The following is a 26,870-nucleotide window of genomic DNA, read 5'->3' on the forward strand; positions in this document are numbered from 1 at the left end:
GGTAAAGGTGATGGAATGGCCAAGCATGTCTCCAGACCTAAACCCTATTGTGCAACTGTGGGGCATCATAAAATGGAAGGCAGTGGAGCGCAAGGTCTCTAACATCCACCAGCTTTGTGATGTAGTCATGGAGGAGTGGAAGAGGACTCCAGTGGCAACCTGTGAAGCTCTGGTGAACTCCATGCCCAAGATGGTTAAGGCAGTGCTGGAAAATAATGGTGGCCACTCGCTTTTGTTGCCAGCGGTTTAGATATGAATGGCTGTGTGTTGAGTTATTCTAAGGGGACAGCAAATTTACACTTTTTTTTTTTACTACTAATGGCGGCGATCAGCGATTTTTTTCGTGACTGCGGCATTATGGCGGACACTTTGGACAATTTTGACACATTTTTGGGACCATTGTCATTTTCACAGCAAAAAATGCATTTAAATTGCATTGTTTATTGTGAAAATGACAGTTGCAGTTTGGGAGTTAACCACAGGGGGCGCTGTAGGAGTTAGGGTTCACCTAGTGTGTGTTTACAACTGTAGGGGGTGTGGCTGTAGGACTGACGTCATCGATCGAGTCTCCCTATAAAAGGGATCACACGATCGATACGCCGCCACAGTGAAGCACTGGGAAGCCGTGTTTACATACGGCTCTCCCCGTTCTTCAGCTCCGGGGAGCGATCGTGATGGAGCGGCTATAAACGAATAGCCGCGCCGTCGTCCCGGAACGCTCCCTGGGGGAATCCGACCGCCGCATGTAGCAGGGGGGGGGGTTCCCGATCGGACCCCCGACCCGCGGAAAGGCAAGGACGTACCTGTATGCCCATTTGCCTGTACATGTCCTTCTGTGGACGTACATATACATGCGGCGGTCGGCAAGTGGTTAAAGCCCTAGATGAATGTCTTATAGTACTGAATAGTTTCACTGGTTTCTTACCAGTTAGTTTTTTTTCGTAGCAGCTGGGGGAGTACTGGATCATGGAATATTATACAGTACGTTCTTATTGTGAAGGAAAAAAACGAATTTCTTGTAGAAATGCTTTTCTAATGTGAGACTGGGAATGAGGTTTTATCAAATGTCTAATTTCCAAGATGCATTATTAATAGGGCTGTTACTGATCAAAATTTTTGTGTTCGATTAATCGATTTTTTTTTAATCGACTAATTTCGATTAATTATAAAGTACATACAGATCCAACTATTTTTAGCTGATCTCCTTGCAGGCTGATTCCCAGTGCAGCTACCAACCGCTGGAAAAATGGATAGCAGGATACAAAAAACACACAAAGGCTGCGCTCGATGGGAATAGCATTAAAACTTTTATAGTCTTCAAGTTCGTAACAAAATAAATATTGCACTGGAGATAAAATCGATGTAGCTATATAAACTGTAAAAATGGTACAAGTAATACCAAACGGCAGCAAAAGCAGTCATAAAAACATGTAGCCAAGTATGATACTGGTATAAAAATGTGTACAACGATGCCACTGCTGAATCCAGATGGGAAGAGGTTAACATCAGTCTGTCGGCATGTAGATGTCCTGTGAAGGGAACTATCACAACTCCCAGTGGATGGTTGTAGAATCCCAGGTTGATAGAGGGAAGTGTAACAGCCCTTGCGTGTGGCAGGTAGTAAGGTTCCGCCCGGAATGCAGATATGAAGGCACAGCAAAGGAGCCCTTCAGATGGATATGGCAAGCGCCGCCGGTGTCCGTGACATCACCGGATCTCCGACAGAACTTGGCCCGGAAGTCGGCCCAGAAACCGGCGGAGAGGTGAGTACCAATCAAAAGAATTTTGATAGATCAAACATTTTTTGATCGATCAAAAAAATTAAAGATTAATCGATTAATTAATAGTTAATTTCCACAGCCCTAATTAATAAATGATGGATATGCAGACTCCTTAATGTAGGCTAATGTTGATTAATCCAAGAAATATACAGTACTATCTGCTGAAATGACAAGTATTGCAGTAACCACTTGTGGTTTCTGCCTTTTATGAAAACATCAGCATTACTTTCTTTCAGTTGCCTAAAATGCAAATGTAAGCCATAATTCTTGTGCATCTAAAAGCAAACTGGATGTGTGCACATCAACCAAAATGTGTTTACAGCAGAATTGTCACAGTTACGCCACACAACTCCTATTAATAGGATGGCAGCTGAAGAACTTTCAAGGAATATTTTTATCTCACCGAGGCATGAACCAACTTGCAGCCTCATCAGATTTACCCACAACCATGTAGTCCATGGAATGATCCAGATCGGTTCTTACAGTCTTTCGTCGATCACTGTAAGGCTGGGTTCACATATGAGCATGCAGCGGCTCACAGCAGGGGTCTGGTGCATCCTCGACACCATTTTAGGTCCGATTTCAGCCCGAATTTTTGGCTGAATTTGGACCTGAAATGGACCAAAAGACGCACAGCATTCTTGTGCAAATTGCACCAGAGCTGCTGCAGAGGTATGTGAACCGGCTTCAGGCCCGGACTGGCCATAGGGCACGCATGTGCTTCGGGGGCCAGGGCTGAGCTGCTCCTTGAACCCCCGCCATTTACCCGGCCTCTATGTAGCCGCTATTGCAGTTCGGCCGGGGGGCGGAAACTACAGGTCACGTTACCTGTGACCATGAAGAGGGACGGGAGACACGGCCGCCAGACAGGAGGAAATGTGAGTGTGGCTCCTCATGCGTGTGCCTGGATCGAAGGAGCCGCTGCATACACACAGTAGAAGAATCCATCTCTTTATTTTTCCCCTACAGCCTTTGAATGCCTGCTTCTTATTCTCTCCCTCCAGTGGGCATTCAGAGGCTGTAGGAGAAAAATAAAGAGGTGGATTCTTCTAATGTGTGTATGCAGCGGCTCCTCCTATCCAGCTTATTTCTACTGCCCCCTAGTACTCTCAGGCTCCCACCATGCTCACAGGTGTGTTCCCCCCGGCTCTCATGCCCTCCCACTGCACTCCAGCCTCCCCCAGTGATTTCCAACTCCCCCCATTGATCTACAGGTCCCCTCAGTGCTCTCAAGCCTCCCTGTGCTCATCAGCCCCCTGCACTCTCTGGCAACCCCTAGTGCTCTCCAGCCCCCCCCCCAGTGCTCTCAGGCAACCCTGTGCTCTCCAGCCCCCCATGCTCTCAAGCCCATCCCAGTGCTCTCAGGCCCCCCTGTGCTCTTCAGCACCCCCATGCTCTCCAGCCCCTCCCAGGGCTCTCAGGCCCCCCTGTGCTCTTCAGCACCCCCATGCTCTCCAGCATTTCCCAGTGCTCTCAGGCACCCTGTGCTCATCAGCCCTCCTGTACTCCCTGGCCCCTCTGTGCTCATAAGCCCCCTGCACTATCTGCCCCCTAGTGCTCTCCAGCCCCCCATGCTCTCCAGCCCTTGCCAGTGCTCTCAGGCCCCTCTGTGCTTTCCAGCACCTCCCAGTGCTCTCAGGCACCATGTGTTCATCAGCCCCCCTTTACTCTCAGGCCCCCTGTGCTCATCGGCCCAACCAGTGCTCTTCAGCCCCTCCCAGGGCTCTCAGGCCCCCCTGTGCTCTTCAGTACCCCCATGCTCTCCAGCGCCTCCCAGTGCTCTCAGGCACCCTGTGCTCATCAGCCCCTTGCACTATCCGCCCCACCTGTGCTCATAAGCCCCCTGCACTATCCGGCCCCCTAGTGCTCTCCAGCCCCCCCCAGTCTTCTCAGGCCCCCTGTGCTCTTCAGCACCCCGTGCTCTCCAGCTCCTCCCAGTGCTCTCAGGCTCCCCTGAGCTCATCAGCCCCCCCTTTACTCTCTGGCGCCCCAGTGCTCTGAGGCCCCCCTGTGCTCATCGGCCCAACCAGTGTTTATCAGCCTCTCCTAGTTCTCTCCAGCCCCTCCCTGTGCTCTCAGACCCCCCTAGTGCTCTCCACACCCCTGTGCTGTTAGCCTCCTATGTTCTCTGCCCCTGCTTGTGCTCTCCAGCCCCCCGTGGTCCACACCCCTTCAGTGCTTTCCGACCCTCTCTGTGCTCTCCAGCCCCTCTGTGCTCTCTGCCCCCCCCCCCTGTGCTGTTCGCCATCGTGTTCTCAGCCCCCCCATGGGCCCTGCCCCCTCAGTGCTCTGCGACCCCCCCAGTGCTCTCCAGCTCCCCTGTGCTCTCCGGCTCCCCCTAGTGCTCTCCATCCCCCGTGCTCTTCACCCCCTGTGCTCTCTGGCCCACCTAGTGCTCTCCGGCCCCCCTAGTGCTCTCCACACTCCCTCGTGTTCTCCACCCCCCACATTCTCCACCCCAAATGCTCTCCGTGCCTTCCAGTAAATATGCAGGGTTACTGTCACGTACCTGGTTGTGGAGCCCAACGTGCAGGGAGCGGCCTCTCGTAAGCCTCTGACTCAGGAGCCCCTGGTAGAGCAGACAGAGGGTCAAGAGTCTAGAGGGGCACAAGCGCCTGGTGGTAAGCTGGTAGCGGACCGGAAGAGGAAGTAGACAGGTGTTGACGGGGTCCTGGCAGGAAACCACAGAACACAGGAACAGTGATGTAGCGCTTGCTGATGAAGAGCCAAGTGATAGGCACACACTGGATCAGGCAGCAGATCAGGAGAACGGAGCAGATCCGAAAGGGTTTATCAAGTCCAGGCCGGGTCGGTATATCGGGCGGGCAGATGACAGAGCCAGGGGTTAAGCAGAGTCGGTGGTCAGATCAAGCCAGGGTCAAGGGCAGGCTGCAGGCAGAGGTAGGTCACAGTAAACAGTAATCAGACAGGTAGCAGGTGCAGGTTCTTTCAGGAAACGCTGTAGACTGGTCAGCAAGATGATGAGGGACCAGACAGTTTAAATAGCACTCCTTGGCGCCAAAACGCCGTCAGCACGCACGCGCACACGGACGCGCGCCAATGCGCATGCGTCGGGACTGGATTCCCCTGACGTTGCCACTGATGACAGAATTGCTGGATCTTCTATCATGACAGTTACTTTTCTGATCCTATTAGAATTGCTAGAGGTACTAGACAGGGCTGTCCCCTGTCCCCACTGATTTTCGCTATAGCGATTGAGACGCTAGCTATCGCTATGAGATCTGATCTGGACATAAAAGGGGTGAATTGTGGACATCAAGTACACAAGTGCGCACTATTTGCGGACGATCTCCTTCTTTTCGTTACCTCCCCAATTACCTCTCTCCCTAACATTTGCAGGTTGCTCACATCCTTTGGTGATATCTCAGGCTGCGGGTTAATATGAACAAATCCCAAGCATTGAACATATCCATACGACCTAATGTGATTGACCAATTAAGACCTTATTTTAATTTTAAATGGGCCGAGTCTTCTATCCGATATTTAGGAATAAATCTCACTCCCAAGTTTGAACACCTCTACCAGGCAAACTTTCCTCCTATGTTTCGCAAACTCTTCAGACGTGGGCGCAACATAAAATATCGTGGTCGGGTAAAATAAATTCTATCAAAATGACTCTTCTGCCTAGATTGCTCTACTTGTTTAGGTCCCTCCCGATAGCAATTAAAAGAGATCAACTCAAGTCGTTCCAGGGTAAAATACTTAAATTTATATGGGGGGGGGTAAAGGATATAGATTAGCCCCAAATGTTCTATATAGCCCCAAGACCCGAGGGGGTCTAGGTCTCCCACATTTATTTAAATATTATCAAGCAGCTAGGCTGGCCCAATTATCGTCTGTTTATTCAAAACACGAGAAACTGGATTGGATTGATATAGAGAGGCAAGCAGTCCCGAATCATCCGTTGGACAATCTACTATGGTTTCCCCGAAAATCCAGACCAGCAATAATGTCACCTGCATTGTCCCAGTCTTTCAGACTCTGGGATGATATGAGGCATCTTCCTTCTTTAATATCTGATGCTAGTCCTCTAGCACACATCTTCCATAATCCTCAGTTCGGCTCGGGAATGGACGTCAAAGCATTTCAATGGTGGTTAGACAAAGGAATCTATAGAATCGGGCACTTTCTCTCTGCATCTGGACCACTTTCCTTGAGGTACTGTGTGGAGAAATTGGAATTGCCGGATTCTGAGAAGATCCGACATTCTCAGATTTTTCACTTTGTATCATCAATTTGGAAGGACAAACCCTGCCCCCCAGTCTTCACTCGCTATGAGCAATGGTGTAACCGAACTACGGAGCAAAAGGGTGGCATTTCCATAATATACACGTCGCTTTCAGAATCTACCTCCAAATTCTTTTACATGGAGGTGTGGGAGAGAGATCTGCAGGAGACCTGGGACCTGTAGGAGTGGCATAAGGTAAGAAAAAGAGAGCTTTTAAAGGACTTGTTAATACTTCTTTGATAGAGGCTAATTTGAAAGTTTTAATGAGATGGTATATGGTCGCCAGTAGGTTGGCTGCGTTGTTCCCAACTGCTTCTCCGCTATGCTTTCGTGAATGTCAAGCCCAGGGCTCCATGCTTCATATTTGGTGGGATTGCCCCAGAATTAGAGGTTTCTGGAACAAAATTTTCAATCTCATCAGGAGGGTGTCAGGCATTCCTGTAGTAAAATCTCCACAAATAGTACTGCTTGGGGTTCGCATCCCTCAAGCCCCTAAACATACTCAAAAATTGATAGACTTCATGCGTTTGGGAGCAAAAATTACTTTGGCTGGCGCTTAGAAACAACCACGGGTCTCTATTGTGGCGGCCAAGAGGAAAATATTGTGGATCATGAATCAGGAGAAAATGGTCAGTTCAATCCTAAACACCTCTAAATTATTTGAGACAATATGGGAGCCCTGGGCTAGATATGTAGGAGTATCCCTTATATCGGGGATCTCGACACCTTCAACGAGCGTTTAAGTCTACAGCTGGCAATCCACTATGTTCTTTTCTTTCCTCCTCTCTCTTTTCTATTTTCTATACCTTCTTCTTTTTTATTTTTTATTTTTTTAAGTTGTCTGGCTTCACTATTTCTCAGCAGTCAGTATGATTTTGAATGCTTGAATTAGAGATTTCTTCTTCTATGTTTTCATGACTACGAGAGAAATCGTAATCTTTAAATGTTATAATCAGGATAATCCAGGTTCAACCGAGCTACTAGAGTTTAACATTATTTTTTTTCTTCACTCTTGGACGCTCTTTGGAGGTTTCAGTTTTTCCGGAACTGCGTGAACAGTCCTGTTATTTTTGGCACACTGTTTGAATTTAAGGTTTTAGTCAGTATCCGGCATGGTATGTACTCATTAGGGGTGTCGGGACAGACTTTAGGGATAAGTGCACTTTTCTAGTTTTCCTACCATTACAAAATTGCTAACGCACGGTTAGGTAGGATAACCTATCTAATATTGAGTGGAGGTTATTATTCTGTGTACAATTTCTATGATGTACTGTTTGTATTTCATTCTGCCCCGGGATGTTCTGGTGGCATTAATTTGTACTGTACTGCTCTTTAATAAACTTCTTTTAAAACAAAAAAAAAAAAATCCTTTAGTAACGCTTTAAGGTCTTCATCCATTGATCAGATTATTACATTGTTTATTTTAAATGCTAGTATAAAGAAGAAGCAAAGGTGAAAAAATTTGTGTAAGTAATTTCGTTTTACACTTTAGACTGTCATTGTCCATGTGATCAGCAGGTGTGACAGAGGTACGTCTTTTGGTAAAATATTTTGTGCTAAAAGATTGCCAACTAAAAGGGTTGGAAGAAATGCAACCATTTCTATTCCCAAAGTGCATAATTAAAGTGTTAGTTCACCCTCACAGATAATCTGTAAAGGTGACCTAACATTGAACCCCCCTCCCTACCCTCCTGGTGGATGGCACTAGACACCAACTGGATGGCGCTAGACACCAACTGGATGGCGCTAGACACCAACTGGATGGCGCTAGACACCAACTGGATGGCGCTAGACACCAACTGGATGGCGCTAGACACCAACTGGATGGCGCTAACCAAGTAGAATCTGCCTGGTCCATCCTTGCAGCTCTGGACAGACAGGATAGAAAGCTGCAGGGATTTAAAATCCCCAAACCAGAGGAACGGCTGCGTGACAGCTCAGGATTGTGGGAGGTAAGTACAATAGGGACCGGTGGATAATATACTGTATGTAATATATTATGTATACCAGTCCGGAATAATTGGGAGTTAAATCACTGTTACAGATTTTCTGCAAAGGTCAACTCATGAAGCGTGCACACGATCGGAAATTCTGCCAAGAAAACCGTGGATTTTTGGCTCAAACTTGTGTTGCATACACACGGTCATACCAAATTCTGACCGCCAAGAACGCGGTGACGTACAACACTACGATGAGCCGAGAAAAAATTAAGTACAATGCTTTCGAGCATACGTCATCTTGAAAGCATGCTTAGGATTTTTCTCCGTCGGAATTGCATACAGACGATCGGAATTTCCGACAAGAACTTTTCCCGTTAAAAAATTTGAGAACCAGCTCTCAAATTTTTCTTGGCGGAAATTCCGACAGAAAAATTCAGTTGGAGCCTACACACTCCATCCAAAAGCTCACATCAGACTTTTCTTGTCGGAATTTCCGATCGTGTGTACACAGCATAACCCTTTTAAGCGAAGACTGTCTGTGTGTAGTCAAAGGGTTCCAAGTGATTGTAATATAAATACAATAAACATATTTGAAAAGTCTAAAGCCTAGTACACATGTACTGCTGTCTGTTCAACAGAAGCTGGTCTGCGGCCGCCAGTGATCTGTCATTATAGTGAATGGGACCGGCTGCCGCACCTAGCCGCTTACAGCAGCAGCAAGAAATCAGAAGATTCATGCTTCTGCAATTCACACCAGTATGAATGTGACCTAAAATCATTCATTCCTAGGTCCATGTCTTACCTGTTAGGCTGGGTTCACACTACTACACTACTTTCATCCTACTTTGCTCTGCTACATTGGTCCTACATCCATCCTACTTTCATGAACAGGATACTACTTTGGTCCGACTTCAATGATATTCAATGGGCCTGAAGTAGGATCAATGTAGGACCAAAAGTAGTACAGGGAGCATTTTCAAAGTCGGACCGACTTGTGTAGGACGCTACAAGACGCTCTCATAGGGAAACATTGAACACAGAGCAAAGTAGGATGAAAGTAGTGTAGTAGTGTGAACCCAGCCTCAGCCAGACCTTATTAATTGGTCACAGCTGTCCATGGTCATTTTTTTTTGTGAGCTGACCCAATGCTCAGTGCTCCCTCTTTCACTGTCTCTTTAGTTTTATGCTATGGATCATTTGCTGTACACAGCCCTCCCGCATTGAAACTTTTTGCTGCTTTGCTGGAAGGAAGAATTATATAACTGCTGATAAAAGATATTCATTTTCCTTTTTCTCCCACGTGGCATGGGATAGTAAAAAGGAATAATATAGCTCTTTGAAGTTAGGGATGAGCGAATCTGCCTGGGTTTTTTAAATTCGTATTGAAATTTGCAAACATCATTGATGTCTGGGGGGTAGGAAAGTGAACGACTCTTGTAATTCTGGGAAAAATAATCAAGCTATTGTTAAACTAAAGGTTAGAAAAGCTGGGGATGGGAAACAGGGTACCTGTCAAAAACACATACCCGCTCCCCCCTCCCCCGAAAGGTGCCAAATGTGGCAACGGGGGGGGGGGGGGGCGGGAAAGATAAGCGGAATAACAAGTAAGTCAGAATTTTTTTATTTTCTTGTCCTATAAGTATAATATTCTAGATACTTATCCGGTTATTTATAAGGTTGTTCTGGCTAAACAAAAAAAATCCATGGCCAGCTTTAGATGCTACTTGAAGTGATTTTCTAAAATTTTTCTAAAGGCAAAGTAGCAGAAATAGCAGAGAGAAAACAGGAAATAAATAGACAACAGCAAAAAAAAAATACATATCCAGCTTCCCCAGAGTCATCTCATTTACATTTGTGCTGTCGTACCTTACTCCCCCACAACCCAATCTCCAACCCAATCTGCACCCTGACAGGGGGATTGAAATTGTGCGAGTTTAGCTGAATTTAGCTGTGATTTCAGAGACATCTGTGCAGGTTGCTGCACAGATGTTTATACAAATCGCATCCTGAAGCCGCCAAAAGTAGTACAGGAAGTACTGTTGAAAATCGCAGCGTGTCGCAATAGCCGCCGATTTGGAATATAATTTGACATGTCAAATCGTATGCCAAATCTCATCAATGTGAACCTAGGCTCAGTGTTGTCTTATACAGAAATTCAGCAAGCAGCAAACGTCGCACTTATAAAATACACTAAAACATTTATTGTGGCAGGGACATTACATACTGTCTACTCTCTTTTTAGAGCAGGGTTTCACAGCCTATTTACAGCCAAGGCATCCTTTAAAATTTAAATTATTCACAATTTCAAGGCACCCCAAGGGATTGTACACCCCAGAGAGAAGCGAGTGGCGTGACTAACTGCTCCGGTGCACTTGTGTGGGTGTGACGTCACACGGCTCCAGTGCACGTGTGTGGGAGTGCCGGCACGCGGCTCCGGACAGTCACACAGCCCTGGAAGGAAGAGGGGTGAAGATGGATGCAGCCTCCAGAGGGGACAGTGCAGGCTCTGTTTGTCTCCCCCCGTAAACACACAAATCCCTGTTCTGTCAGGGGAAAGGAGACATATCGTTTGTTTCTACTAAGTAGGAACAACGATATGTCTCCTTCCCCCAGTTAGTCACATCCTCATACAGTTAGTACACACTGAGGGAATACACATTTAACCCCTTGATTGCCCCCCTAGTGTTAAACCCCTTCCCTACCAGTGACATTTACACAGTAATCAGCGCATTTTTTATAGCCCTGATCACTGTATAAATGTCAATGGTCCAAAGAATTTGTCAAAAGTGGCCAATCTGTCCGCTGCAATGTCGCAGTACCGCTAAAAATCACAGATCACCGACATTACTAGTAAAAAAAATAATAAAAAAATGCCATAAATCTTTCTCATAGTTTGTAGATGCTATAACTTTTACGCAATCCATTCAATATAAGCTTATTGTGATTTTTTTATATTGGCCTAACTGATAAATACATTTTTTTTTTTTTTTTAATTGGGGATATTTATTATAGCAAAAAGTAAAAAAATATTTGTTTATTTTTCAAAATGTCGCTCTTATAAAAATCGCAGAGTTGATCGAATACCACCAAAAGAAAGCTCTAATTGTGGGATAAAAAAAAAGGATTCAAATTTTGTTTGGGTATTGCATGTCCGCGAGATTGTCAGTTAAATTGACGCAGTGCTAAATTGTAAAAAGTGCTCTGGTCAGGAAGGGGCCAAAATCTTCCGGGGCTGAAGTGGTTAGCAAAATAAAACCTAATTAATACCATAGTTTTACGTAACACAGAAGCATCTTCATGCATAGGACAAGGCTGTCTAAATGCATGCATCATACCTGCCAACTGTCACATATTTTATTAAGCTGTCCTGGGGATTGCCTTGTCTCGGGCAGCGTCTCTGAACTTGTACTGTGCTGCTCTTTTGCGTCTTAGTCTTTGATTTATGACATTTATTATTGTTTAAAGGGGTATTAAAGGAAAACATTTTTTTTCATAATAAGCATCCTTTACCTGCAGACATTCCTCTTTTCACTTCCTCATTGTTCGTTTTTGCTCAGAAGTTGCTCTATTTCTTCTCTGTTCTGTTCACTTCCTGCTTGTCTGATTGTTACTCACCACCGTGAAGGGAGGCTTTACTGCTGTGGTCAGTGACGTGCTCGCCCCCTCCTGGGAACTACATCTGTGCGGCAGGATGCTCTCTACGTGTTAGAGACTTCAAGGAGGTGTGAATTACTGGGCGTGCTGCAATGCATACTGGGAAATGTAGTTCTTACATGAACGAGCACCGCAAACCAGGAAGTGAATGAGAGAACAGAAACTCGAACGCCGGAGGTGATATAGATGAAGGAATTTAATAGCTTAATTTACAGAACTGTTCGTTCAACATGATGAATATTTTGTGCGAACAATATAGCCGAGATATGAGCAACATTGACTGTGAGATCAAAGACTGGCAAGACATTAATCACAATGTACGTTCATATGTCGGCTATTCAGCATATGATGATCAACTTAAAGTCCATTTGACCAAGTATGCCACTAACCTTATTAAAACTAAGGAAAATAAATATCAAAGAGATAAAAGGGCATATGACAATGCTCAGGCATATAGATGGCCCAGTAACCCTCAGCGTAAAAATGTCAATGCAAAGAAATCCTTTGATAAGAAAAGCTCCCCTAAAAATAGTCCTAGACGTCAGTCTGATACATCCTCTCTGTCATCCGCATCTTATTTTCCAGTTGAGAGACGTCCTGACACAGATAACAAGAAGAGAAAAAACGATCTAGACAGGAGCTTGCAGGAGGTCACTCGATCCCAGTTCCCTTTAAAAAATAAACGATCCCGTGCTCAAAGATCACGTACCAGTAATTCCAGTAACAACACGAGCATTCTCAGCAATACTTCTCTTACGCTGCCTATCTCTACTACAGGGGTAGTTGTAACATCTACCCTTGCCCCACCTTTGACCCCTATGCCACATAGCTCTAATCATGCAACATCTAATGTTTCATCAGAATTACGCACTGCACCCATATTTGCTGTCGATCGGAAACATAGTGCAGGCACACAGAGCATCCAGCAGACAGTAAAAGATCTGGTCCCGGTCCCCACAACGATGTAGACCGGGACATAACAAAAGTAAAAAATATCATTAATCTCTCTCCCTATCCTTTAACCACAGATCAAGAAAATGTTCTCCAACTTGGTCTCTCATTTTGCCCAGATGGCGAGGCGGACAAATTTGAACTGGTAAAAGACCTGCACCTTTTCGCTAGACGATTAATGTACAAGGTACTTTACGACAATACGGCCAATCCCCCGAATCCCTCTATCAATGACAACACTGCCTTAGACAACATTTCCCTGCAGGAGTTACAGGCCCTACAGGACCTCATGGAACTATGGGATGAAAGTAACCCTGAGGAGGAAGGGTGGACGTATCAACTTCCGGGCGTGGTGCCCGGCGGCTTAATACAGTCAAGACATAATAAACCAGTCTATGTCACCCCTAAAACTTACAAGCCCAAATCTAGATCATTTCCCGTCCTGCAGGGCAATCCCAATATCTGGGCCTTTGTCCTGCAGGTCACCAAAGCCATAGAGGCAGCGAACTGGAAGTCAGGCACTACATCGAACCTCAATAAAAATTTAAGAACAGCCTTGAACACTATCCGTAACAACGACGATCTTGTCGTTAAAGCCTCCGATAAAGGGGGAAACATTGTACTAATGGATAGACACAGTTACGAGGAGATGTGCCTTAAAATTTTGAAAAATAGAGACTGGTACAGACCTGTCCCAGCCTCGATGATCACACAAAGCATTGAGCGATATCGCCAGATTCTGAACCGCGCACGCCGCCTGGGCACTATAGATGAGACCACTTTGCAATTTCTTAACATTGAGAGCCCCACCACCCCGACATTCTATGCCTTGCCCAAAATACATAAGGGGGTTTTACCCCCTCCAGGACGTCCAATCGTATCCGGTTGTGGTTCCCTTACTGAAAATATCAGTAGGATCATCGACGAATACTTATACCCTCACGTTCAGAGCTTGTTTTCTCACGTAAAAGATACCATCGAACTACTAAAGATTGTTGATGGCCTCACTATTCCACCTAATGCCTGGCTAGTTGCCATTGACATAGAGGCACTATATAATTCTATCCCACATGGGCTGGGTACACAAGTCATTAGGAGTTTCCTCAATGAACGTGACAAAAATACCTCTAAATACAACAATTTCATCATAGAAATGCTTGAATTTATTTTGACGAACAACATTTTTCTGTTCAAATGTTCCCACTACCTCCAGGTACAGGGCGTAGCTATGGGGGCAGGCTGTGCCCCCTCCTACGCTAACCTGTACCTGGGGGGGTGGGAACGTGACCTCTTTAATGAGGAATCCAGGAACACGTCATCGGATAGCGTGCTAACTTGGCATCGCTACATAGATGATGTTTTCATGGTTTGGGGGGGCTCTCGTGATGAGCTTCTGATGTTTTTGGAAGGGCTACAAATTAACAACTACAATTTAAAATTTACATACAATTATAGCCAAAAAAATATAACTTTTTTGGATGTTGAACTTTTCATTGACAGTAAAGGTAGCCTTTGTTCCACACTCTACAGGAAACCTACAGCAGGCAACAGCTTACTGCATGCTTCCAGCTCGCACCCCAGTCCGTTAATCAATAGCATTCCATACAGTCAATATTTAAGACTGAGGCGCAATTGCTCCCGCGAAGAAGATTACAAAAAAGAAGCAGCACAGCTTTACGCCCGCCTTAAAGAGAGAGGCTATAGCAAGACTTGCTTACGCCGTGCCTACAATAAAGCCAGCCTATTAGACAGAAATGATCTCATCTATAAATCCAAAAATGTCTCAAAAGCCAACACTACTAGGGTGATTACACGCTTTAACCGTCAGCATCAAACAATTCGCAATATTTACAGCAAATACTGGTACCTCCTTACCTCCGATGATAAAATTAAGAAATTCATTAATTTAAAACCGGAGATAACATTCAAACGCTCTCCCTCAATTCGGGATAGAGCCGTCACCAGCCATTATGCGACACAAATGGTGCCTAAACCAACAAAGACAGGAACTTTCCCATGTGGTAAATGCAATTTTTGTCGATACATTCTGCCAGGTGAAAGTGTTTCTCTACCCAATGGCGAAACATATTCACCCAAGTTTCGTGCAACCTGCCAAACAATTGGCATTATTTATATAATGAAATGCAATTGCGGTGCCTACTATGTAGGTAAAACTAAACGCAATTTCTTTTGCAGAATGAGAGACCATGTCTTAGCTGTAAAGAAAAAACTTATGGAAACACCTATCAGCCGCCATATAGGCTTGTTCCACAACCACAACCAGGCAATGTTAGGCTTCTTTGCTTTGGCACATATTCCTCTCAATGAGAGAGGAGGCGATGCTGACAAACGACTGCTACAAACGGAAGCACGCTGGATATATACACTCAATGCTACTCAGCACCCAGGGTTAAATGAGAATATAAGCTATAAACCCTTCCTTTAATTTAACTCAGTGACCACAAATCGGATATGCCGGGGCAACTACATCGTGAATTTGAAGCTTCTCTATCCAAGCTGTTCTCCCACTCTTCATGGTTAGGCTTTACCAAATGTTTATCAGCCCTAATCCATCAAGGCCTATCAAGCAGTCTTGCCCCAGTCCCTTGAGCACTAATACTTCCTGTTGATAGAGGGAGGTGGTGCAATGGGTGCCGTGAACTGTGTGTTTTACACTTATACGGGCCCCATTTTTGCGTCATTCCACCACCCGACAATTGGGAGTTTAGAATTTTACTGTGCAGCTTATATGACTGCTGGTATGCAACAACACTTTATAATTAACCTGTCTTGTTCTAGAATATTATCTTTTTTGGTTTTATAGAAGAACATACTCTGATGCGACAATATTATCGTCAAATGTTACTGTAATGGATTTCGAGTGGTTTTGTGCTGTGACCTGTGGACTCTCCCTACCGGTTTTTTGTTTTTGCTCTTTCTGGGTCTATTGGGGGTTTTTCCTTTACATATATAACTTATATTTTCTATTCATCATTTTTCATTACTATTATTATTATTTTCCCTTTTTAATTTATATTATATTTTATTTAATATTCTTTATCAAATTTCATTTTCCATTATTATTATTTAATTAATTTTTCCCCCTTTTTTTCCCACATCTATCTCTACTTCTTCTCTTATTTGCCTGACATGGATCCAAACTTGTTTTGCATGCTTTTCTACCATCAGCATTGTTCCCCTGCACTTCAGCAGACTGCCTGGACTATCAGACATCTATCATTCCGTTTCGAGTTGCAAGCCACTTTGGGCGCTAGGGGGCGCGCACCAGTTCAGTGTTGCTGAGCTGAACTCAAGCGGAGGCATGAGTGCTAGTGCGTGTCCGCTTCCTCACGGCACCCATAGGGCAGGCACTGATGCGTCATATCTGACGCTGGTGTATTTCCCCAGGAGTTTCCTCTTCTCCGCGCCGGCGCGCTTGACTTAGCATCTCCTAGAGGGATGCCCTTCTCTTGCGCAGACGCGGTCCCTGTGGCTCCCATGGGTAATCCCCATGACATCTGCCGTGACAACCACGCCCATTTCAGAGTGAGGAGCTGCCCCCTACTCAGCTGTATATCATCTCACTCTGATTGAGGGCAGCATATTAGTGAGCCGCACAGCTGATCTATCAGCGTGAGCTCTGCTAGAAGAATCATTCCTCGGTATACTGAGGCAACAGCAGGTCATAGGTATGCTCTCATTTACCATCTTCTTATATTATTTTTATTTTTATGCTATATCTCCCCCCTTTTTTCCTTCAAATTTAATTCAGCGTCCACAATAATCTGGATGTGATACTTTGTTGTCACTTGCAGACTTTGTGAAAATATATTATATTTTACTCATTTATTTGTCAACACTGAGGAAATATTTTCCCCTGGGGTGACTTTTTTCTTTTGTTTTATTTTTCACTATCCAGTATTTGGACTATACAGATTTCTTGGGCAATTTATCTGCCTAATTTCCGGCAGTTACTACTGCAACTTCAATCAGGTAATACTATTACCATTATTTGTTTAAATCAGACAAGTACTTATTGTCACTTTCTTCATGTTTTTTACCTCTACTATTCCGATAGGTGTAACAATTATAAGGTTTAATTACTACACAAGAAATGCTACATTTTTCTTGTAACTTAGATTCTTTTAATATTCTGCAGCCTATATAGGCGCTTATACTTATACTAATATTATCTTTATTACCGCTGTCATTTGCAGTCTTAATAATTAACTCTCAAACTAATCTGTCAATATATAATCTTATGACATAGTGAATGACTTCCTATTTTGTGCTGTACAGTATTGACAGAAATCTCTTGGGATGACCCATACCAATCTCTTTTGAGACTACCTTATCATCAATCTTCCCATTATTCCTATCATTATTTGAACCAGGTAATAATCATCAATCCTTTTACATATATCTTTCTATAGATGTCTGTTCATCACATTTTTTCTCTTTTTCTGATTATATTTCTTTCTTTTTCTTCTTTACTTGTTAATTTTTTTCAATATTTTTTACCCATAGTACCTGCTTGCCTTCGGCTCCTCCTCCTCTATAGGCTTGCATCCAGGCTCTGTGAGGTGCACGGTGACCCTACCTGCATGCATAAGAGGATCATTTCCTCTTTTTCCCATCCCCCCTTCCTTCCATCTGGGATTGTCCATCTGGGATTTTGAGCCAATCACGGCTAACTACTCAGGTTTTTCAGTCCATTTTTTCAGGTAAATATTTCTGTCAAAGTCCACAGCTATCACAGACACTGCATTAACTCGACTTCCGTCTACTTAAACAAAACACATTGTCTCTATGCCTTATAATAAATTATGATTATATCAACATTTATGGTCAATCAGATACGTTTGTATGTACTGATACAATAAATCTATGTGACTATTTGTACATATTATTACATATATTTTTCCGTTCATTGATAAACTCTTTGTTTGTTCAGACTACTGCCCCCCATTGGTTCCTGACGAAGCCCCCTTGGGCGAAACTAGTAGAACCGTTACATGTGGGATGAAATGAAGATCACATGCATCTTTATGCACTTGAAGTATCATTTTATTTGTTAGTCTGGAATTTGTCTAGTATGCATTTTATAGCATTCAATGTATAATTTTTTCCTTTTTTCTTCTTTTTTGATTTTTCTATGTCTTTTTACAAAGAAAATCTTTTTATAAAATAAATCTCTTTGATATCTATATTGGTGTTGTGGCTCTCATGATTGAGGTTTGACCAGGCCCACATATTTTCATATAATATTACTGTTCATGCTTTAACAAAAGTCCCCATATTTTGCCTGTATAAGGTAACCCCTATGAAGGAATTTAATAGGTATTTACTAGTTTTTTAACAGAATTATTAAACTATTCTGTCTGTCTACCTTGCAGACATTAATTTTAGGCAAAAAATGTTTTTCCTTTACAACTCCTTTAAAATAAATTTTTACTGAAAGAACTAATAAATGTATGTTCAAATCTATCAACTATTTATACAGGGAATCCCCGAGTTACGAACATTCGACTTGCGAACGACTCCTACTTACGAACGGGAGGCTGCGTGGCCACTTTTCGATGGCGGGTACATTCGACTGAACCTTTGATGGCGAGCACATGCGATGGAACATCGGAAAACAACGTATCTGCCATTCTGCGCATGCACGGCCACTTTTCGACAGCGGGCACATTCGACAGAACATCGGAAAACAATGTATCTGCCGTTCTGCGCTTGCTGTTCCGACTTACGAACATATTCGACTTAAGAACAAACCTACAGTCCCTAACCCGTTCGTAACTCGGGGACTGTCTGTACTTTAATTCTTGAAAATAGGTGCATAAATTGGGGCAAGCTGGTAGGGGCCCCAGAGCATTACTTTGCCCAGGGGCCCATGTTGCTATTAAGACAGCCCTGGTATTAGAGGTTAATTATTTTTACAAAGCTAATATAGCTTTACAAAGTGGTGCTTCCCTTTTCCCTCAGTTTTTCTCCCCCATACAGCTAATGTAACCCCAGTGCTTATGCAGAGAGGTTGTCAGGACTCCGATGATGGGTCCAGGCAGTGCCCAATTGTAATGCTGACGTCATTTTGCGCAAAGCACGGCGGGAAATTTCAAAACGGAGCATGTGCAGTACGTTCGGCGCGGGAACGCGCCTAATTTAAATGGTCCCCGCCCCATTTGAATTAGGCGGGCTTGCGCCGGACGGCTTTACGCTACGCCGCCACAAGTTTAAACGCAAGTGCTTTGTGAGTCAAGCACTTACGCTGAAAACTTGCGGCGGAGTAACGTAAAGGACATACGTTATGCCGCCGCAAAGATATGTGAATCTGGCCCTTTGTATAACAAAAAAAAAAGAAGGTAGGCTTGATACAAATGCTGGCTTGTTGACAATTTTTAGGCATTTTACCAAGGCATCTTGGAAGAGCCTAGATGGCACTGACTAGTACATCATAATCACTGTTTCCTTGCAGTGAATTACTACACTTTGCACACTTTGCTACCTAAATAAAAAAAATAAAATATATATATATATATATATATATATATATATATATATATATATATAATTTCAGATCCTCAATACCAAAGCAGTCATTCAGGCTAAGGCTATTACACACATTGTTCACGTTTCAGTTTCACAAAGTAATATACCGTAAATATAAGAAGGAAGGCTATATATACAGTTTAGGAAATGTGGAACTATCTATCCTTTCCCTTGTTTAGTGAACTATACAGTTAGAAAGTAGTTTTTACAAATGATTGTCATCAGTCAGTTGTGCCTACAGTACTATGGCATATCTAAACACAGCCCTGCTCATGATACAACTTGACCTTCTGTGCCAGTACTTCCCATGTATGCTAAGTAAATCCTGTATTTGTAACTCCACAGACAGCGCTCAAAACTCCAGTTTGGATCCAGAAGGCGCTGTGGCGTCCTGTGTAGAATCCAGTTCATTGCAATCCCCTGAGGTCCATACAGACCAAAAACAAAAACCTGTTGAAGAGTCCCCAGGAGGTGAGCTATTGCCAGGTGCTCCAACGCTTCCTCTGGAGAGAGATCCTGACAGCAGTATAAATCACGGTAAGCAGTTATCTTGATATCGTATTATTTGTTTATGTATAAATATATCCAGTTATATGCTCTTTTAACAGGGCCCAAAATTCAAGTTTCAGTAGTACTAATGTCACCTGAATAAAAGTAACGCCAAAGTTATTACTAAGAGCCGGTTCACACTGGGGCGGCACGACTTCGGGGGCAACTCAGCAAGGCGTCCTGCAGACGACTTCAGAACCGATTTGCAAAACGACTTCTGTATAGAAGTCAATGCAAGTCGCCCCGAGCCGCCCCCGAAGTCGTACAAGAACCTTTTTCTAAGTCGGAGCGGCTTGCGTCGCTCCTATTAGAACGGTTCTATTGAATAGAATGGGACGCGACTTGTCGCCGCAGTGTGAACCGGCTCTAAGGGAATTACATAGTTATCATAAAGAAACAAAATTCTACAGAGCATGCTTTCTCATTCAATCTTTATGTTGACATTTTCAAGCAAAAACATAAAGAAGGATTGCAGCACCATGTGGCAAATGTACTGTTGCAGCTTAACCACTTCCAGACCTTAGGTGTTTTTCAGATTTGGTGTTTGCAAGACTAAAACAGTTTTTTCTGCTAGAAAATTACTTAAAACCCACAAACATTATATATATTTTTTTTCTAACACCCTAGAGAATAAAATAGTGGTCATTCCAATACTTTTTGTCACATCGTATTTGCCAGCGGTCTTACAAGCGCACTTTTTTGGAAAAAATTCACTTTTTTGAATAAAAAAATAAGACAACAATAAATTTGGCCCAATTTTTTTATATATTGTGAAAGATAATGTTACGCCGAGTAAAATGATACCCAACATGTCACGCTTAAAAATTGCGCCCGCTCACGGCATGGCGTCAAACTTTTACCCTTAAAAATCTCGATAGGCGATGTTTAAAAAATTCTAGAGATTGCATTTTTTGAGTTACAGAGTAGGCCTAGGGCTAGAATTATTGCTCTCGCTCTAACGATCGCGGCGATACCTCACTTGTGTGATTTTCAACACTGTTTTCATATGCGGGCGCTACTCGCGTATGCGTTCGCTTCTGTGCGCGAGCTCGTCGGGACGGGGCGCTTTAAAAAAAAAAAATTGATCACTTTTATTCCTATTATAAGGAATGTAAACATCCCTTGTAATAGAAAAAAGCATGACAGGTCCTCTTAAATATGAGATCTGGGGTCAAAAAGACCTCATATTTAGACTAAAATGCAAAAAAAAAAAATTGTCTCTTTTTTTGCTATGGGGACGGGGACGGGCGAAGGAGATTTTTCCTTTAGCCTCGTCCTCGCTCAGCTGCCGAACAGTCCCGATCTCCTCCGCCGCTACCGACGGCTCCGGTAAGCGGCGGAGGGCGCGGGAGAGCGGCGGGAGGGGGGGGGGCCCTCTCCCACCACCGATAACGGCGATCTCGCGGCGAATCCGCCGCGGAGACCGCCGTTATCGTGTACCAGACCGCGCACACTAAAGATTGATACCTCGGTTGTGGCAGATATCAATCTTTAAAAACAGGACGTACATCGTCGTGCGCAGGTCTGGAAGTGGTTAAAGGGGTTGTAAAGGTTTGTTTTTTATTTTCTAAATAGGTTCCTTTAAGCTGGTTCACTTAGGGTTTCTAACAGCTCAACAGTTTTGACTCTTCTTTTTGTATTTTTGATTTCAAGATGCTCTAGAAATTTTTAATTGATAAAAGGTCTGGATAACAGGTAGACCAGTTAAGCACCTGAACTCTATTACTATAATTGCCATGCTGTTTTCATAAAGGCAGTATGCGGTTTAGCATTGTCCTTCTGAAATATGCAAGGCCTTCCCTGAAATTGTGTTTTTTCCAGATAAGGAATTTCAGTACATCTGTTACTCTTTATATATAGTATCCCTTTAGGCAAAACTATCAGCATTTACTGTATATTAACATTTAAATATACAGTGGAAACTCGGATTGCGAGTAACGCAGTTAACGAGCGTTTCGCAATACGAGCACTGTATTTCCTAAAATCCTAACTCGGTTTGCGAGTGTTGTCTCGCAAAACGAGCAGGATTCAGGCCAAAGCGTTGTGCAGTACTGCGTTTGGCCTGAGGTGGGGGGCGCCGGAGCCAAACAGCGCCGATTGGCGCCATTCGGAAATGGCCGGAAAGGCCTGAGGACAGTTCGGCTGACCTCAGCAAACCTCGGAAAGGCTTGTAAACGGAGTCTTTCAGAGGTTTGCCGAGGTCAGCTGAACTGTCCTCGGGCCTTTCCGGCCGTTTCGGAGGCTCTCCGCCGACCCCCGCCTCTGGCCGCAAGCGGTATTGCATGCCATTGAAATCAATGCGGAACAAATAATTTTTGTTTCCATTGACTTCAATGGGGAAACTCACTTTGATATACGAGTGCTTTGGATTATGAGCATTCTCCTAAAATGGATTATGCTCGTAATCCAAGGTTCCACTGTACATCTACTTTAAGGCTATTATGATAATAATATATGACAAGGAGTAGCGATTTTACCAAATTGTTTTTTTTTTTCCATAAAAAAACCCGCCCATAACACACAATGAGATGCTTCCCTTTATCTTCTAATCTGTATTAGAAAAATGAATACTTCCAATATAGTAAGCCTTTGTGTTTGTTTTCGAATATTGATTTTCTTATCCTGTTAATACTACAAAATATCATTTTCTTTACTCCTAAAAATTTGTAGTGTTTATTAACAAGCCACAGTGGACAAACGCAAATAGGAATGGTTGACGCGTTTCAGCCTATAAGGCCTTAGTCAGTGGGTTATGACTAAGACCCCTTTCACACTGAGGAGTTTTTCAGGCGGCACAGCGCTAAAAATAGCACTGTTATACCACCTGAAAAACTCCTGCACTGCATACTCAATGTGAAAGCCCGAGGGCTTTCACACTGAGGCGATGCGCTGGTGGGAGAGAAAAAAAATCTCCTGCCAGCAGCATCTTTGGAGCGGTGAGAGGAGCGTCGTGTATACCGCTCCTTCACATTTAAAACAATGGGAAACCGCGGCAATACCGCCCGCAATGCACCTCTACAGAGGCGCATTGCGGGCGGTATTAACCCTTTATTGGCCGCTAGCGGGGGTTAATACCGCACCGCTAGCGGCCGAATCCCGCGGCAAATCCGACGGTATAGCGTCGCTATTTTTAGTGGCGCTATACCGCCACCGCGCCTCTCGCCCCAGTGTGAAAGGGGCCTAAGGCCTCATAGGCTGAAACGCGTCAACCATTCCTATTTGCTTTTGTCCACTGTGGCTTGTTAATAAACACTACAAATTTTTAAGAGCAACGACCGGAGTGCGGATCATCTTTTCTTCATTACTCTACTCAGCCAGCGACTGTGGATCGAGCACCCGGGAACCTTGCTTTCTATGTGATGTATGGGTAGCAGCACTGACTTTTTTGTTTATATCATTTTCTTTATATCTGTGCTTTCTAAAGGTGAGAGATTGGAAGAGATTTCAGCAGTCCCAGCAGAGACCTCATTAGCTGTAGAAGAGACTTCCCAAGTGCAAGAACAGAGTTCCCCAGCCACAGAAGAGGCTCTGCCAGTGAAAGAAGAGCCCACCCCGCTGGCAGAAGACCTGGAGGGAACCGTAAAAGCAGTGCACATTGCTGACTTTGAGACGGTTTGTTTCAGAAAGATCACTCGCTGAATCATGGGCTGTGCATGTCTCCTCTTTCCATCCTCCTATCGTCTCTCTTCCTTCTTATGGCACATTACCATTCTGCATCTGCAACCTCCATATTGCTGAACTGCTACACTAATACACTGCAGCTGTCTGTCTGCATGGCTGCTTTATACAGATTCGGACTGGGGGAGGGGGGTTGGTGAGGGATATTTGCTGATTCGTTATCAGTACTGTAATATATTTCTACATGGTACAAGTGGTTTTATATTATTTAGAAGAAAAAGGAATACGAAAGTAGACCCCTCTATCATTTCTTTTATCAGTATTGTATTGTGTTATGGGTATTATAAAGTGAAGAGCAGACAATACTGGTAGGAAGTGAGGGTGACTAATCTTTAGAAAAAAAAAAAAATGTCACATTAACCCTTTCATGACTAGGCCGATTTCTGACATTTGTTGCTTGCAATTTAAAATCTGTGGCCCAGATTCTCGTAGATCGGCATATCTTTGTGCGGGCGTAACGTATCCTATTTACGTTACGCCTCCGCAACTTAGACGGGCAAGTGCAGTATTCTCAAAGCACTTGCTCCGAAAGTTGTGGCGGCGCAGCGTAAATAGGCCGGCGTAAGCCCGCCTAATTCAAATTTGGAAGATGTGGGCGTGTGTTATGTAAATGTTGTGTGACCCCATGTAAATGACGATTTTTGCGAATGGCGCATGCGCCGTCCGTGGACATATCCCAGTGTGCATTGCTCCAAAGTACGCCGCAAGGATGTATTGGTTTTGACGCGAACGTAAATGACGTCCAGCCCCATTCACGGACGACTTACGCAAACGACGTAAAATGTTCAAAATTCGACGCGGGAACGACGTCCATATTTAACATTGGTACGCCGCATGTACGCCTCATATAGCAGGGGTAACTTTACGCCGGGAAAAGCCTAACGTAAACGGCGTATCTGTACTGCGTCGGCCGGGCGTACGTTCGTGAATTCGGGTATCTAGCTGATTTACATATTTCTAGGCATAAATCAGCGTACACGCCCCTAGCGGCCAGTGTAAATATGCAGTTAAGATCCGACGGCGTAAGAGACTTACACCGGTCGGATCTAATAGAAATCTATGCGTAACAATTATAAGAATCAGGCGCATAGATACGACCGCTCAGACTCCGAGATACGACGGCGTATCTGGAGATACGCCGCCGTATATCCTTTGAGAATCTGGGCCTGTATTTTTGTCTAGAATATTATTTAGAACCCCCAAACATTATATATATATATATTTTTTTAGCAGAGAATCTAGAGAATAAAATGGCGATCGTTGCAATATTTTATGTCACACTGTATTTGCACAGCGGTCTTTCAAATGCAAATTCTTAGGCAAAAATACCCTTTTATAAATAAAATAAAAACTAAACAGTAAAGATAGCACAATTTTTTTGTATATTGTGAAAGATGATGTTACGCCGAGTAAATAGATACCCAACATGTCATGCTTTGAAATTTCACACACTCGTGGAATGGCGACAAACTACGGTACCTAAAAATCTCCATAGGCGGCGCTTTAACCGCTTGCCGCATGCCGATGTACTTCAGCAGAATGGCATGGCTGCGCATATTGGCGTACAGGTACGTCCCCTTTAATATGCACAGCCGTGGTTCACGCGCGCAGTGGAGCACTCGCGACCCGGTCGGGTACTCCGTGACCGCGCCCGCAGGACCTGCGGACCTGATCGCCGCCGGTGTCCCGCGATCAGGTTACAGAGCTAAAGAATGGGGAGAGGTAAGTGCAAACAGACTGTCACCGATCGTCTGTTCCCTGTCATAGGGAACGACGATCAGTGACGTGATGCGCCAAGCCACGCCCCCACACAGTAAGAATCACTCATTAGGTCACACTTAACCCCTTCAGCGCCCCCTACAGGTTAACCCCTTCACTATCAGTGTAATTTTTACAGTAATCAGTGCATTTTTATAGCACTGATCGCTGTAAAAATTACAATGGTCCCAAAATAGTGTCAAAAGTGTCCGATGTGTCCGCCATAAAGTCGCAGTCATGATAAAAATCGCTGATCGCGGCCATTACTAGTAAAAAAAAAAATATTAATAAAAATGCCATAAAACTATCCCCTATTTTGTAGACGCTAACCAATCAATAGACACTTGGGGATATTTATTATAGCAAAAAGTAAAAAATATATATATTTTTTTCAAAATTGTCGCTCTATTTTTGTTTATAGCGCAAAAAAAAAAACGCAGAGGTGATTAAATACCACCAAAAGAAAGCTCTATTTGTGGGAAAAAAGGGTGTCAATTTTGTTTAGGAGCCACATCGCACGACCGCGCAATTGTCAGTTAAAACTACGCAGTGCCGAATCGCAAAAAGGGGTCTGGTCCTTTAGCAACAAAATGGTCCGGGGCTTAAGTGGTTAAAAAAAAAATGACGGTTACCAGGTAATAGTTACAGAGGAGGTCTAGTGCTAGAATTATTGCTCTCGCTCTGATGATCATGACAATACCTCACATGTGTGATTTGAACACCGTTTACATATGCAGGCGTGACTTAGGTGTGCGTTTTCTTTGCTGCTCGAGCTCCTGGGGACCGGGGCGCTTTACATTTTTTATCTGTTTTTTTATTTATTTTTTATTCATATTATTACTCTAAAAAAAAAATTGATCACTTTTATTGCTGTCACAAGGAATGTAAACATCCCTTTTGACTGTAATAAGTGGTGACAGGTACTCTTTATGAAGGGATCAGGGGTCTAAAAGATCCCACATCCCGCCTTTACACTTCAAAGTATTCAGATTGTCAAAAACTGCGATTCTGAACACTGTCATTTTTTTTTAAACAGCGCCATTGCCAGCCAAGTAAACCGGAAGTGACGTTGTGACGTCACTTCCGTGTTTACAAGGAGAAGACTGGAACAAAGCAGTTTCCGGCTTTGTGCCAGTCTCTCTCTAGCCGGCGGAAGTGCCGAATCACGGATCGGGTCTCCTGGTTGGACGGGAGGCCTGGTAAGAGCGGCGGAGGATGGCAGGAGGGGTCGTCCCCTCCTGTTTCTCCGGTATAACAGATGAGCGCCTTTTAGCCGCATCGGTTGTTATCCATGAAGAGCCGCCCGCCCGCTTTGAAAAACAGAGTTAAAGGACGCAATGAAAATGGCTGTCTCTGTCTATGCAGCTGCTAAATCAGCACGGTGTTGATTTTACATTTGGGGCTCACCCTCAAGGAATCTGTAGGGGAACGCTCTAGGTCAGGCATGTCCAAAGTCCGGCCCGGGGGCCAATTGCGGCCCCCTTTCCAGTTTAATGTGCCCCCTGGTAATTTGGATATATACTGTATTTATCGGTGCTGTCTAGGAGGGGACAGGGAGGGGCCGGGAACGAGTGCTGTCAAATTACATACAGGAGAATCTCCTGTTTACCCGGCAGCATCTGTAAAAGGAAGTCTCGTCTCCTGGGCTGCCATTGGACGACTCCTCTGTCTATCATAGGAGGCGGGACATTGTATTAAAGAGGCTGCTGTGTAAACAGGAGATTCTCCTGTATGTAATCTGTTGGCGCTCGTCCCGCCCCC

At 44.1% G+C, this 26,870-nt stretch overlaps 1 protein-coding gene across 8 annotated transcripts in view; it reads left to right on the plus strand.

Moving 5' to 3' along the window:
• CCDC9 (coiled-coil domain containing 9) overlaps positions 1 to 26,870 on the plus strand; it is a 95,406-nt gene that overhangs the window by 54,687 nt on the left and 13,849 nt on the right. For all 8 annotated transcript variants that reach the window (XM_040323545.1, XM_040323546.1, XM_040323548.1 and 5 more), the window contains 2 exons: positions 19,470 to 19,661; positions 23,098 to 23,285. In XM_040323545.1, the coding sequence (XP_040179479.1) occupies positions 19,470 to 19,661; positions 23,098 to 23,285 (380 nt within the window). The remainder of the gene's footprint in view (positions 1 to 19,469; positions 19,662 to 23,097; positions 23,286 to 26,870) is intronic.

This window comes from Rana temporaria, chromosome 9, assembly GCF_905171775.1.
Source record: "Rana temporaria chromosome 9, aRanTem1.1, whole genome shotgun sequence".
NCBI classification, from domain to species: Eukaryota; Metazoa; Chordata; class Amphibia; order Anura; family Ranidae; genus Rana; species Rana temporaria.